This window comes from Protopterus annectens, chromosome 6.part0, assembly GCF_019279795.1.
Source record: "Protopterus annectens isolate FY-2018-M chromosome 6.part0, PAN1.0, whole genome shotgun sequence".
Taxonomy (NCBI): Eukaryota; Metazoa; Chordata; order Ceratodontiformes; family Protopteridae; genus Protopterus; species Protopterus annectens.
Window position 1 is genome coordinate 1,931,930,423 of NC_056737.1, and position 12,177 is coordinate 1,931,942,599.

The 12,177-nt window shown below is 37.9% G+C and overlaps 1 protein-coding gene across 1 annotated transcript in view; it reads left to right on the forward strand.

Moving 5' to 3' along the window:
* CNOT9 (CCR4-NOT transcription complex subunit 9) overlaps positions 1-12,177 on the forward strand; it is an 824,888-nt gene that overhangs the window by 698,427 nt on the left and 114,284 nt on the right. The window contains exon 6 of the mRNA XM_044075238.1: positions 4,817-4,915. Coding sequence (XP_043931173.1) covers positions 4,817-4,915 — 99 coding nt within the window. The remainder of the gene's footprint in view (positions 1-4,816; positions 4,916-12,177) is intronic.

A 12,177-nucleotide genomic window follows, 5' to 3' on the forward strand; every position in this document is an offset into this window, starting at 1 on the left:
GGTGTTAAGGCTTCTGTTGTTAAAAATCCGGTTCCTCCAGATAAAGAGGCCAGGGCTTTGGATAGATGGGGAAAGAAAGTCTATACTTCTTCCACACTTGCTATGAGGGCTTTGAATTGCCAGTTTCACATGTTGAAATACCAAAATTATCTACTTTCTCAATTAAAGTCTAAGGTAGATGCTCTGGCGGAAGGTATTGTGTAAAGAGTTACAAGATTTGGTCCATGTTTCGGAACAGGTGGGTAAGCATTCTTTGCAATGTGGTTTTGATGCTGTACAGGCCTCGTCTAGGGTGGCTGCCACTGGATCAGTTATTCGCAGGCACGCCTGGCTGAGGGACCAGAATTTATCTGACCATGTTAAGACAAGGATTTTAGATGCTCTTTTACAATCTGATGTGTTGTTTGGTTCACCTGTTGAGGCAGTCTTGAAGAAAATGGAAGACAAGGCTAAGTCTATGCAGACTGTTAAAGATTTTTTGCAGGTTCAGCCTCCGAAATTTAGTAGAAATTGGCCTACCAAGGGGTCGGACGTATCCTTCTTATGATTCCCAGTCTAGGGGTAGATCTAGACGTGGTAGGGGTAGAGCTCAGGGCTCTTTCAGGCCTAGAACAGGGAGTTCACCTGCTCAGTCTTCGGGTGAGGGCAGGGGTCAGTCCTTTCGTAAACAGACCCAATGACCTACCCTTTCAGCTGCCAGAGCCTTCTCGTCTGGCAGCACCTTTGGGAGGGAGGTTGGCACTTTTCAAGGAAAATTGGAGTTTAATTACCCAAGACAGATGGGTACTGGATATTATAAACCAAGGTTACAGGTTTTATTTCCATACCTTGCCTCCTTTCAAAGGCATGCCAGACGTTCCTCCTCAGCAAAGCATAGAGGCTCACAAACAAATTTCTCTGTTACTTCAAATAGGGGCCATACAGCCGGTCCCTATGCCAGAAGTGGGCCTAGGATTTTATTCTCGCCTGTTCCTAGTACCAAAGAAGGGGAACACGTGGAGACCAATTTTGGATTTATCTATCCTCAACACTTATCTGGACATTCCCAAGTTCAAAATGTTGACGTTACAACAGCTTTTACCTCTGCTGGGCAAAGATCATTGGATGGTAACTTTGGATCTCAAAGAGGCTTACCTTCATGTTCCTATCAGACTGAGTTGCAGGAAGTATCTGCGTTTCCGGGCGGGGAATTCTCATTATCAGTTCTCTGCATTGCCCTTTGGCTTATCTACTGCGCCCAGGGTGTTCACGAAAGTTCTGGCTCCAGTGATAGCTTTCTTCAGGTTAAAAGAAATACAGATCTATCCTTATTTGGACGATTGCCTGATTCTGGCTCAAGGAAGGGACGAGCTTCTTCATCATCTGGAATATGTGATAGCAGTGCTAAGATGCCTAGGGTATTCTGTGAACGAAATAAAGTCCAGTCTAGTACCCTCTCAGGACATGTGCTTTCTGGGTGTGAGACTGAATACAGCATCCCAGATGGCCTTTTTGACCCCGGACAAACAAAAGAATCTTTCTCTGTACTTCCATCAATTATCTCATCAGTCCAGGCTGACTGCAAGGACAGTCCTTCAAGCCTTGGGGTTCATGGCATCTTGTATTCTGGTGCTTCCCAATGCCAAACTGCATATGAGGAAGCTGCAATGGTACCTCAAGAATGTATGGACACAGCACTGCCAGGATCTGGACACTGTCATTCAAATAATACCTTGCATTCAAAAGGAATTTTTATGGTGGGCTCAGGAATGTCACCTAAACAAGGGACTCTCTGTGACCCGGCCAGAGGCGAGTCAGATTCTAACGACAGATGCCTCAGACAAAGCTTGGGGAGCTCATCTGAATGGAAAGTGGATACAAGACAAGTGGCCTGCCAGATTACAGCATCTACATATCAACTTGAAGGAGATGTTAGCAGTCCAGTTTGCATTAATGGCTTTCAAGGATTTACTTCTCCCAGGGCAGGTGTTGATTCTAACAGACAACACCACTGTCATGTGGTACATCAACAAGCAAGGGGGAACTCATTCTTATCCTCTATGCAGGCAAGCAATGATTTTGTGGGAGACGGCTCTCAGTTTACATCTCACTCTTCAGGCAAGGTTTCTGCCGGGAGCACAGAACTCCTTAGCAGATGTGTTGAGCAGACGAATTATGGATCCCCACGAGTGGAAATTGGATCCTCATGTATTTCAAAAATTGACAGTGTCATGGGGAACTCCAGACATAGATCTGTTCGCTTCTCCACTGAACCACCAGCTGCCAAAGTTTTGCACGAAAAGGTTTCATCCCACAGCTTGGAAAGTGGATGCTCTTTCTTTCAATTGGAGCAATCTTCATGTGTATGCCTTTCCACCTCTGCCTCTCCTCCCAAAGGTACTTCTAAAGGTCAGACAGGACAAGCCAAGGATGATTTTAATAGCTCCAGATTGGCCTCGACAGCACTGGTACCCATTACTGAGAAGTCTGGTACGGGAGCCTCCATGGCCTTTGCCTTCGATTCCACACCTGTTGTCTCAAGAGGACAGTCATTTACTCAATGTCAAGCTTCACTCTCTTCACCTAACAGCATGGCATATTCTGTTTTGAACCATAGAGGGTCTCAACTTCCACAGCAAGTTTTGAATGTGATTCTGGAAGCTAGAAGGCCTAGTACAAGGAAAGTGTACGCAGATAAATGGAAGAGATTTTTATTTTGGAGTGCAGCAAAGGATTTTGATGTTTCTGAGCCTAATTTAAGTGTGGCTCTTCAATATCTTACTGAGTTATTGGACAAAGGTTTGTCCTTCTCTTCTATTAAGGTTCATGCTGCAGCAATTTCGGCTCACTATGACTGTGACCCACCATTGTTTTCTCATCCTTTGTTCAAGCAATTTCTTAGAGGGGCAAAGAATATAAGACCCCACGTAGAGCTCCTACTCCTGCTTGGGATCTCAATTTTGTGTTGGAGAAACTCACTCTACAACCTTTTGAGCCTGCAGCTACTACCGAGTTGAAATATTTATCATGGAAGACTGCTTTTTTGTTGGCCATTACCTCTGCAAGAAGGGTTTCTGAATTGCAGGCCCTTATGGCGGTTGAGCCTTTCTTGATTTTCCATAAGGATAGGGTATCTTTACGTACTAATCCTTCCTTTATGCCTAAAGTGGTTTCTAGTGTGGCTTTAAACCAAACTATTCATTTGCCTACTTTTTATGCAAATCCCCAAAATAAAGGGGAAAAGATTTTGCACACTTTAGATGTACACAGGCAGTTGCGATATTATTTGAGCAGGACTAAGGGGTTCAGGCAGTCTCAGCAGTTATTTGTTTCTTTTGCTTTGAGTTCTCAGGGCAAGCCTGTGTCAAAACAAACTATTTCTAAGTGGATTGGGTTTTGCATTGCTTTCTGTTATTCCCATCATGGCAAGGAGATTCCAGCTGGGATTAGGCCTCATTCCACTAGGGCTACTGCCACTTCGACAGCTTTTTTTAGGGGGGTGGCAACTAAGGATATTTTGGAGGCAGCTACTTGGAGTTCAGTGCATACTTTCTCTAAGCATTATCACCTTCCACTTTACTCTAAATCTAGGGCTGGTTTTGCCACTGCAATTTTACAGGGCATTCTGGCAGCTCCTCCTGCTTTATAGATTTGCCATCCTCCCTTACCTCTGCTTTGGGATTCTACCCAAGTGTAAGGACTGCAGCAATGTGAGATGAAGAACATAGTACAGTTTTGTACCTACCATAAATGTAGATGTTCGAAGATCCACATTGCTGCAGTCCAATTTACCCTCCCTCCTTCCCCTCTGTCTTTAGAGGCGGTTGTGTGGGTTGGGTTGTAAATATTGTGTATATTGTACATATTATTAGTGTAAGGGTGGTTGGTGGATTGTTTGCTGTTTTTTGGTTTTGACCTTTCTTTTTAGGGTCTTCTGACATCTGGGACAAGAAAAGACTGAGGATATGACGTCGGTCATGCGCATTTGTACCCTGACGTCCTGATGTCAGTCTAATGCGCCTTGACCGACATCAGCCTTATACTTTGATATTCGGGCCGACCGAGGACAGCGGACTACCCAAGTGTAAGGACTGCAGCAATGTGGATCTTCGAACATCTACATTTATGGTAGGTACAAAACTGTACTTTAAGCACTTTTGCCATCTAGTCATTGGTCCATACTTTCCCCATTCATTTTCTTTTTCCAGCAGTAAGGTCACATTTGTAGTAGGCTTTCCAGTGCTTTGGCCTGCTATTACACGTCTGTGAAAGTCTTTTTTTCACCTCACCCCTACAACAAGCACACACTCGCCAGTTTTGACATCACTGATTGCTTCTCTGTTCCTTGTATTAGCTGCTGTAGGATCCCTCCTGCCAAGTAATTTTGCAGAAAGACTTTAAGTCTTCACTATTTCTGTAGAAGTAAGGATTCATCACATGCCACCCCAAAACACACACTGCAAGTGTAATAAGTTTGAGGCTGTACTGCCGTTTCAGTCTGTTTCAATCTGTGTGTTGTGTTAAAGTTCTGAAAGACTTGGGGATGCGGGTACTAGCTTTATAAGGCAAGCTGTGCAAGTGTTTAGCATAATTTGCTAAAACGAGTCACATTGAAGACTACTAAAACAAAATGTTTTACCTTACTTGTAAGTGAAAGATTTGATGCTTCCACCTTTTCCTTGAGCTGAGCACTAGCTTTGGTGGAATCTCTACGGAAGATCTGGTTTTGCAGCTGTGTTTTCCCCATTATCTGTTTACAGCAAGAGTCTTTTTAGTATAACACTTTGTGTATGCTGCTTACTGCATTGTTTATTAAAATTCTTTTGATGTTTTACAGGTTGCGACATTTATTCTGCAAAAGATACTACTTGATGACACAGGCTTGGCTTACATCTGTCAGACCTATGAGAGATTTTCACATGTTGCCATGATACTGGTAAGTAAGCAGCCTTTTCTGTGTTCAGCTTGCATGGTGGAATGCATTACTTGAATTTGACTGAGGCCCTTGGGCGCAGGTTGTCATAGTGACATTGTATAAGTGTATGTTAAAATGTTGCATTTGCACTGCCATGGAAGAGAGAAAGTACTCCATTTTCAAATCTGCCCAGAAGCTCTTCTGACAGACCACCTACATGTATTAAAACCTAATAACTCTGTAGGCTGCTCCTTTAACTCCCATCAGGTGTCAGAATACCTGGAGCTCCATCCCCCTAAACATTAAGACAAGACTGATTGCTAAAGTCATTAAAACTACAGCTAAAGTTTCAAATACTCTGCATTTGAGTGTGCAAGTGTGCTAACCAGATTAGCACATCATTCTTGTTCAACCTCATCCCTGCTCAACTCCCTCTGTATACTCCTGCCTGTACTGTAACTCGCTGTCTTCCCCTCTTTTGTTAGACTCCTTCCACATTGGCTACGTTTGTCTTCTATTCCTCACCTCTAGCTGTCTCAGCACTACACCTCCTGTAAGACACATTCATGTTAGGGTCACCATTGTGGACAGGCACCCACTGTGATGTGCCATGATTCAGGACTAATTCCTGCAGTTAATGTAAGGTTTAACAGTTTGAGGAGAGAGATTCTGCAAGGGCATGCTTGACACTATTAAACATCCAGGTATACTTTCTGATGTCCTGGAGGAAGTAGTTTTGGTCCTTTAATAGCACCTTTTAGTCCATGTTCCTTGGTGATAAAAGGGGGTGTAAGGAATTGTGGAGTTTGGAAATGTTCTGGAGGCGAAGTTTGCACTAAACCTTTTGTTCAAGTATTGGCAGTGTCTGTTACATTGGAGTAAGTGTTCCTGGATATGGCTGGATCTAGGCATTGTTGACTTTTTTGTATTTCCTAGTGTAGCTAAAGAAGGGCTAGTAGCTGTCTCTAATAACTTCAGAAGCTACCCTAAGTTCATGGGCTGCTTTACTAGTAGTGATATATTTTCAGTACTCTTAATGTTTTTATACTTTGAGGAGCTAGAGGTCTGCACAATTTGAGGACTTTTTTTCCTATTGTACAGTTTATTTATGTTGGTGGACCACCATGATGCTTTGTTTTTAAATGTTCTGATGTATTTTCTTTTAGTTGAAATTGCTAAGTTTATGCGTTTGTCTGTGGGCATAGAACTCTTGTGAAGCCATGTTGGTACTGTCGTGAATTTTGAGATTGTTATATAATTGTACAAGGTTTACCCATTTGAAGTCTTTAGATGTTGGTCTCAGTGGCTTTGAATATTTTTTTAAAATGGCTTTATTGAGGATAAATATTGTCAAATAAACATAAACTAGAAATATGTACATTTTTCAAAATGAGTGACATAAAATGAGAAAATTAAACAAAGATTTTAAACTATATACAGTGACATTATCCACAGTCAAATATTAATAAACAAGTGCATTACAATAAGATTATAAAAGAATTTGCATTACTTGCTCAATAAATCATATACTTTTTTTCCACATATTAGATGAATTAGTATTCCTAGAAGATCTTGCAGTATTGGTCAAAATTTCTAAGTTACAGACTTCAAGAAGTATGAAACCAAAGTTTTAGGTTTTTCTGTTGAAAAGAAAGCATTTTATTATAATCAGATGAATAGATGACACCTTGTGTGAAAGCTATAAGAAAAATAATATATATACACTCTTTTTATAAATATTGAATTTATAAATCTAATTTCTAAAGGATTTCAGAAGAATTATATAAAATTTTTGAGAGGAATAAGATAAGAAATATTCTTTTAGAACCCAAATGAAGGAGTTACTTAGTATAGTTAACTTCTGAAGTTTGTTGTTTATATAATTACTAATTACGATTTCTAGGGTATTTTTTCCAGTTTTCCGTATAATTATCTATAAGTTGGTAAATAGTTTTTGCCATTGAGGAAACAGAATAGATTTCCAAATTAGGCATAGTTATACCACCTTTTTCCCAGTTTTACATATGATTAGATAGAGAATTGTCCTGGGTTTAATTGGGGACCATAAACATTTGTATGTCAAGGAATTGCATTTAATAATCTGATTAGGAGGAGATAATGAGATGGATTGTATAATATATAAAATTTTAGGTAATAAAATCATCTTTATTAAAAGTTTTTCATTCATGGAGAAATTAATTTTATTCAATGTTTTAATAAGATTTTCTATTGCCAATAAACTCTTATTATAGTTTAATTATATCTTTTGTTTTTTTGTAATTATAATACCTAAATAAAGTAGTTAATCAGATTTTGCCAGATATTTACTATAAGCTATTTGTATTTCAAATTTTTTTTGACCAATTAATAAGATTAGAGTTTTATTGTTGAACAATAAACCAGATTTCTTTTGAAAATGTTCAATATTACTAAAGAGAGCATGAATAGACGAATCATTATCACGAAGGGTAATAACGGAATGTCATCTGCGAACATTTGTATTTTGGAAGATTTATTGCAATTTAATTTAAATCCTTAAATATTTTCATTGTCTTATCCAGTTGGCCCATGGTTCCATAATAAGGGTAAATAATAAGGGAGATAAGGGGCAATCCTGCTTTGTTCCTTTAATAATAGGGATTTTTGGGGGAAATATTAGTACCTATTTTAATATATGATTGTCCTGATATAATTGGGTGATTAGATTTATAAAGCTCTTTGAAAAGTTTAATTATTCCAGTAATATAGATATAGTGCCAATTAACTGAATCAAATGCACAATTTCTATCTGAACGAATTGGTGTTAGATTATTTAAATATTTGACTGAATCTGTTGGAGTTCATGTTCTTTTAATGTTATCGTAAGTATTTCTATTAATTATGAATCCCGTTTGGTTATCTTCAACTAAATTTGGTACAGTTTTTTTTAGTCTGTCTGCAAATATTGACCTAAGCATTGTATAATCAATATTTAGCAAAGAAATAGGTCTATAGGATGAACACTTAACTGGATTTTTGTTAGGTTTAAGAATAGGAGAGAGAAAAGTATACTTCCAAGAAGGGAGAATTAACTTATTATTTTGGGATAAATTATGTACTTTATGAAGTATTTTTATAGCATCATTTGGTAAAATTTTATATATTTCTGGGATGATTCCATAATTTCCTGGGGCTTTATTGAATTTTAAAATTTTAATCTGGGTTTGAATGTCTGTAAAGGAAATGGGTTTAATTATAGAATTTCTTTTCATTCAAAGTGTTCATTTGTTAGTCTTTTTTAGTGAATCTGTTAAAATTAATTTCTTGATTAGAATCTATTTTTGATTGTTGATTAATAGTAATAAAAAATTCTGTAAATTCAGCTAGAATGTTTTGCATGTCTGAAACCATCTTTTTCTTTCTAGGGGAAACTCATTTTATTTAATCTTTTGGTTTTGTTAGCTAATAAATTTAATGATTTGGGATTTGTGGAAATTTTTTAAAAAATTACATAAGCATGTTTTTATGGTTTAGGATTTCAATATATTCAAAGAATTTATATCATTTTTCTTTAGATCTGACTCTTGATTATGTTTCAATCTAATTTAAGTTGAATCTCTGTTTATCCCAACTTTTCCTTTATATGATGCCGTTAAACAATTCTCCCAATATAAAAAAGCTTTTAGGTAATCCCACACAAATTTCTAAAATGTGTCTCCAAAGTTAAAAATTCTTCAAAATCTTTCAGTTTTGTGATAATAGCAGGAATTCTTATCTGTGTATTATAATTTGAATTAACTGACATTTCAAATGTTATTGAATTATGGTCTGATATTAGGCAAGAAATAACCTTGGTGTTTACCAGAGAGCCTAATAAGTCGTTAGAAAATAAAACTCTATTTTTGAATAGGTGTTATGTCTGAGAGAAATTATAGTTTAAAGAATCAGAATCTTCAAAGGAATGAATATCTTTCAGATGATATGATTCTAGAAAATCTTTTAATGATTTGACTGAAGCTGTAATCCTTTTATTTAAATATGTTGATTCTTTATTATCCAAAGTGCAAGTAAAATCTCTTGCTATTAAGGACCCCTTTGAATGTTGTACTATGAGATCCAGATGTTTTACTGTATTGATACCTATTCCTGGTATCCAATATAAATTCACTAAAGTATACATTTTCTTATTAAATTCAACCGTGACAAGGCACAACATTCTTTTATTGTCTTTATATGTATTGGTAATCTTTGGTCAAGGTAAAGTATTATTCCACAGAATTGCTACCCCCTCTTTTCTTCTGAAGATGTTCTGAACTAATTCATGTTGAATAAGATTTAGTATCTAATCTAAACATATCTTCTGATTTCAAATGAGTTTCTTGTAAGAAAATTAATTGGGATTTGTGTCATTTAAGATATTTGAACAAACTTCCCCTCTTATTTGAGTTGTTTAATCCATTAACATTAATGGACATACTCTTTAATGAAGTCATAAGAAGTGCAGTTTGTGAAAAGGGTGTATTTTGACCAAAAACCTATTAAATAGTTAAGTATTAAAGGAATACGAAGGAAAAGTTTAGATTGATTACATAGTTATAGATATGACAAATATGAATGTATTACTATAGTATTACTTTGTGTTGTGAAGAATGTAAAAAAGAACTGTAAAACTTTTATAACACAAACTAGTAACATCAAAATGCCATAACCTTCCTAGAGTATAATGCTCCTAATCCAAGTGACATATAATCACTCAGATTAACCCCTCGTCAAGTAACCTCTCATCAGCATCCGTCTAAGAGAAAATTTCCCAATCATGGTAAATCAGTCTTAGCTTTTATAGAAAATCAAAATATCTAATAATTTTAAATTAATAACAAAAACATTATGCAAAAGGCAAATATGATACAGTATTTAAAGAAAATCACTTTTGTAGTATAGTATTAATGAATTCCTATTAACATAAGTTAATCCTCCTGTTTCAATAACCTTTAAGTGAACAAAACTTTTAACTCTGAAAAGATTTTATACATATATCAGTCTTCATTATTCTATTATGTAATTACTATTTATCCATGAAAAAATGACATTGACTATCCTAGAAGTGAATTTAAGTTCTATTAGTCTCACTATGAATCTATATATTGAAGGCAAATAACCATAACATATAGTTGATATGATTGCAAATAAAGATAGTAAAGCAATTTATAAATATCTTTTCATATACAAGTAAGGAACTGATACATTATACATAACTAAATCATAAAAACAAGTAAATTAATCTAAAACTCTCATAATTTCTTAATATGTTATTCTAAAGAAATAAAAGAAGTTGTAATTAATCTACTAGTGAAGGTATGGATTATTCTCATTTGTAATAACTTAAACAACATTTTTTACTTTAATTGTATTTATGCATTAATAAAGTTTTTGTATTAAGTGAGGTGTTAATAAAAATTATTTCTAATTGATTGCTCAAAATATAAGGAATAAATTAGTTTTCATCTATAACAAATATTTTATTGACAGTGTTGCTTAGACCATTTTAAACCACAAATTCAATGTGCTTATTCTTTTCTTTATTTTAGTCACAGAATATTGTCTAGATTTTGAATTTATAATCATTCTATTTAACTATGTTCATCCAGACCCTAGTAATGTTATCAAACCTATTAAGTTGCTGTGAGAAAGTATTATTTTGCTGCTTATTAAAATAGACAAATATGTATGCAAACCAGTCACAATAATTGGCACTTGCATATCATCACACCCGCATTTCCTACTTCAGAAGCATCTCATTTCAAATCCATTCATTTGTCAACAAAAAATACTGAAACTATCTAGGCAAGAGGGTCATTAAACTGATTTTTCTGGGACTATGAGAAATGTTAAGTTGTCAATCTCGCCTTCATTCTTGCTGGATGGATGGGTTCGGAGCCGAGCCTCGGCTCCGACTCTGCCTATTACTAAAGCTCGAGCTATTTTTACCGGCTCGAGGCTATCCTATGTCCCATAATGCTAGGCATCATGTATCCAGATCTCGTTTGCTGCTTCAGCTACGAGGTTGCGTTTTTCACCGGCTCCAGGTCGTATTTTAAATTTTTTATATTTGCAGTTAGTTTTTGTAATTTTTCTCTTAGAAGTTTTTGTCCTAGTAGTGTTAGTAGTGTACAGACTATTTTTCCCCTCCTTTTCCCAGTAGTTTCTTCTCTTTCCACCCTTAAGGTGGATAGGGCCTTCGGTCCTTTTCTTTAGTTGGTAGTTGGGGGATTCCCTTTGAGTGTGTGTGGAATTTTGTTCCCTTCCCTGTAGCGAAGTTTAAAGTAGTTGTTGTGTGGATCTTTTCAAGAGTTTTTGCGTGTGTTTGTGCTTTGTGTGCTTGACTAGACTTTCTGTCCCGGTCCTGTGGTATGTCCAAGGATACCAAGGTCTCAGGATTTAAGAAGTGTGATTCGTGCTGTCAGAAGATGTCTCTGACAGACTTGTCACACTTGTGTATATTGCGTGGGCCCTCTGCACCTGCAGGACTCTTGTTCTGTCTGCCATGCCTTCAGTCCAAGAGTCCTGCAGGAACGCAGAAACAAACTCATCCTTAGGGGCTTGCTAAAGCCTGAGGGTTCTCCGACAAAGCCTCCGTCCGGTAGACCTTCTAAGCCCGCCAAACAGCCGGCTCCATGTCCAGAGCCGGCGCCGAGCGGACCTCCTATCTCGTCGGTTCCGACCGGAACCGATGCATCGAGGCCTCAGTTGGCTCCGACTTTAGTGTCAGAGCTGTCTCCAAGCCGAAAACGTTTCCAATCTCCTTCCTTGGAGTCGGTGCGTTCGGCTCCGAAGTCCCCTTTACTATCTGAGCAGAGCCATAGGTCTCACTCCTCTTGGTCTTCCAGGCTGTTGGATCACGACCTCGAGAGGGTAGTCAGTAGGCTCTTAGTCGCAGGTGCTGGCCCAGATGTTGCATAGCCCTTCTCATCAGACAGTGGCTACCCCAATGCCTGCTCCAATTCCTCCTCCAACTCTTCCTTTGAGCTCGGAGCCGGAGGTATTCTGGGTTAGCACTGTTGGGGCGTCTGAACCGATACCAGTCTTATCGGCTCCGATCCCTTCCTTGATTCCGTCCTTGGAGGGATCCGGGCGCCCAGACTCCCTAGTCGGCTCCGAGGGGGCGAGTGGCATCGGACCCTTGTCCGACCCCATTCTCCCTCTCGGAGCCTCGGCGCAGGTGAGTTCGGCCCCAACATCTGCCTCGGAGCTGTCCCTCTCAGTGCCGGGGGGAGCCCTTATCTCTTCAGAGTTGCATCCCTCTT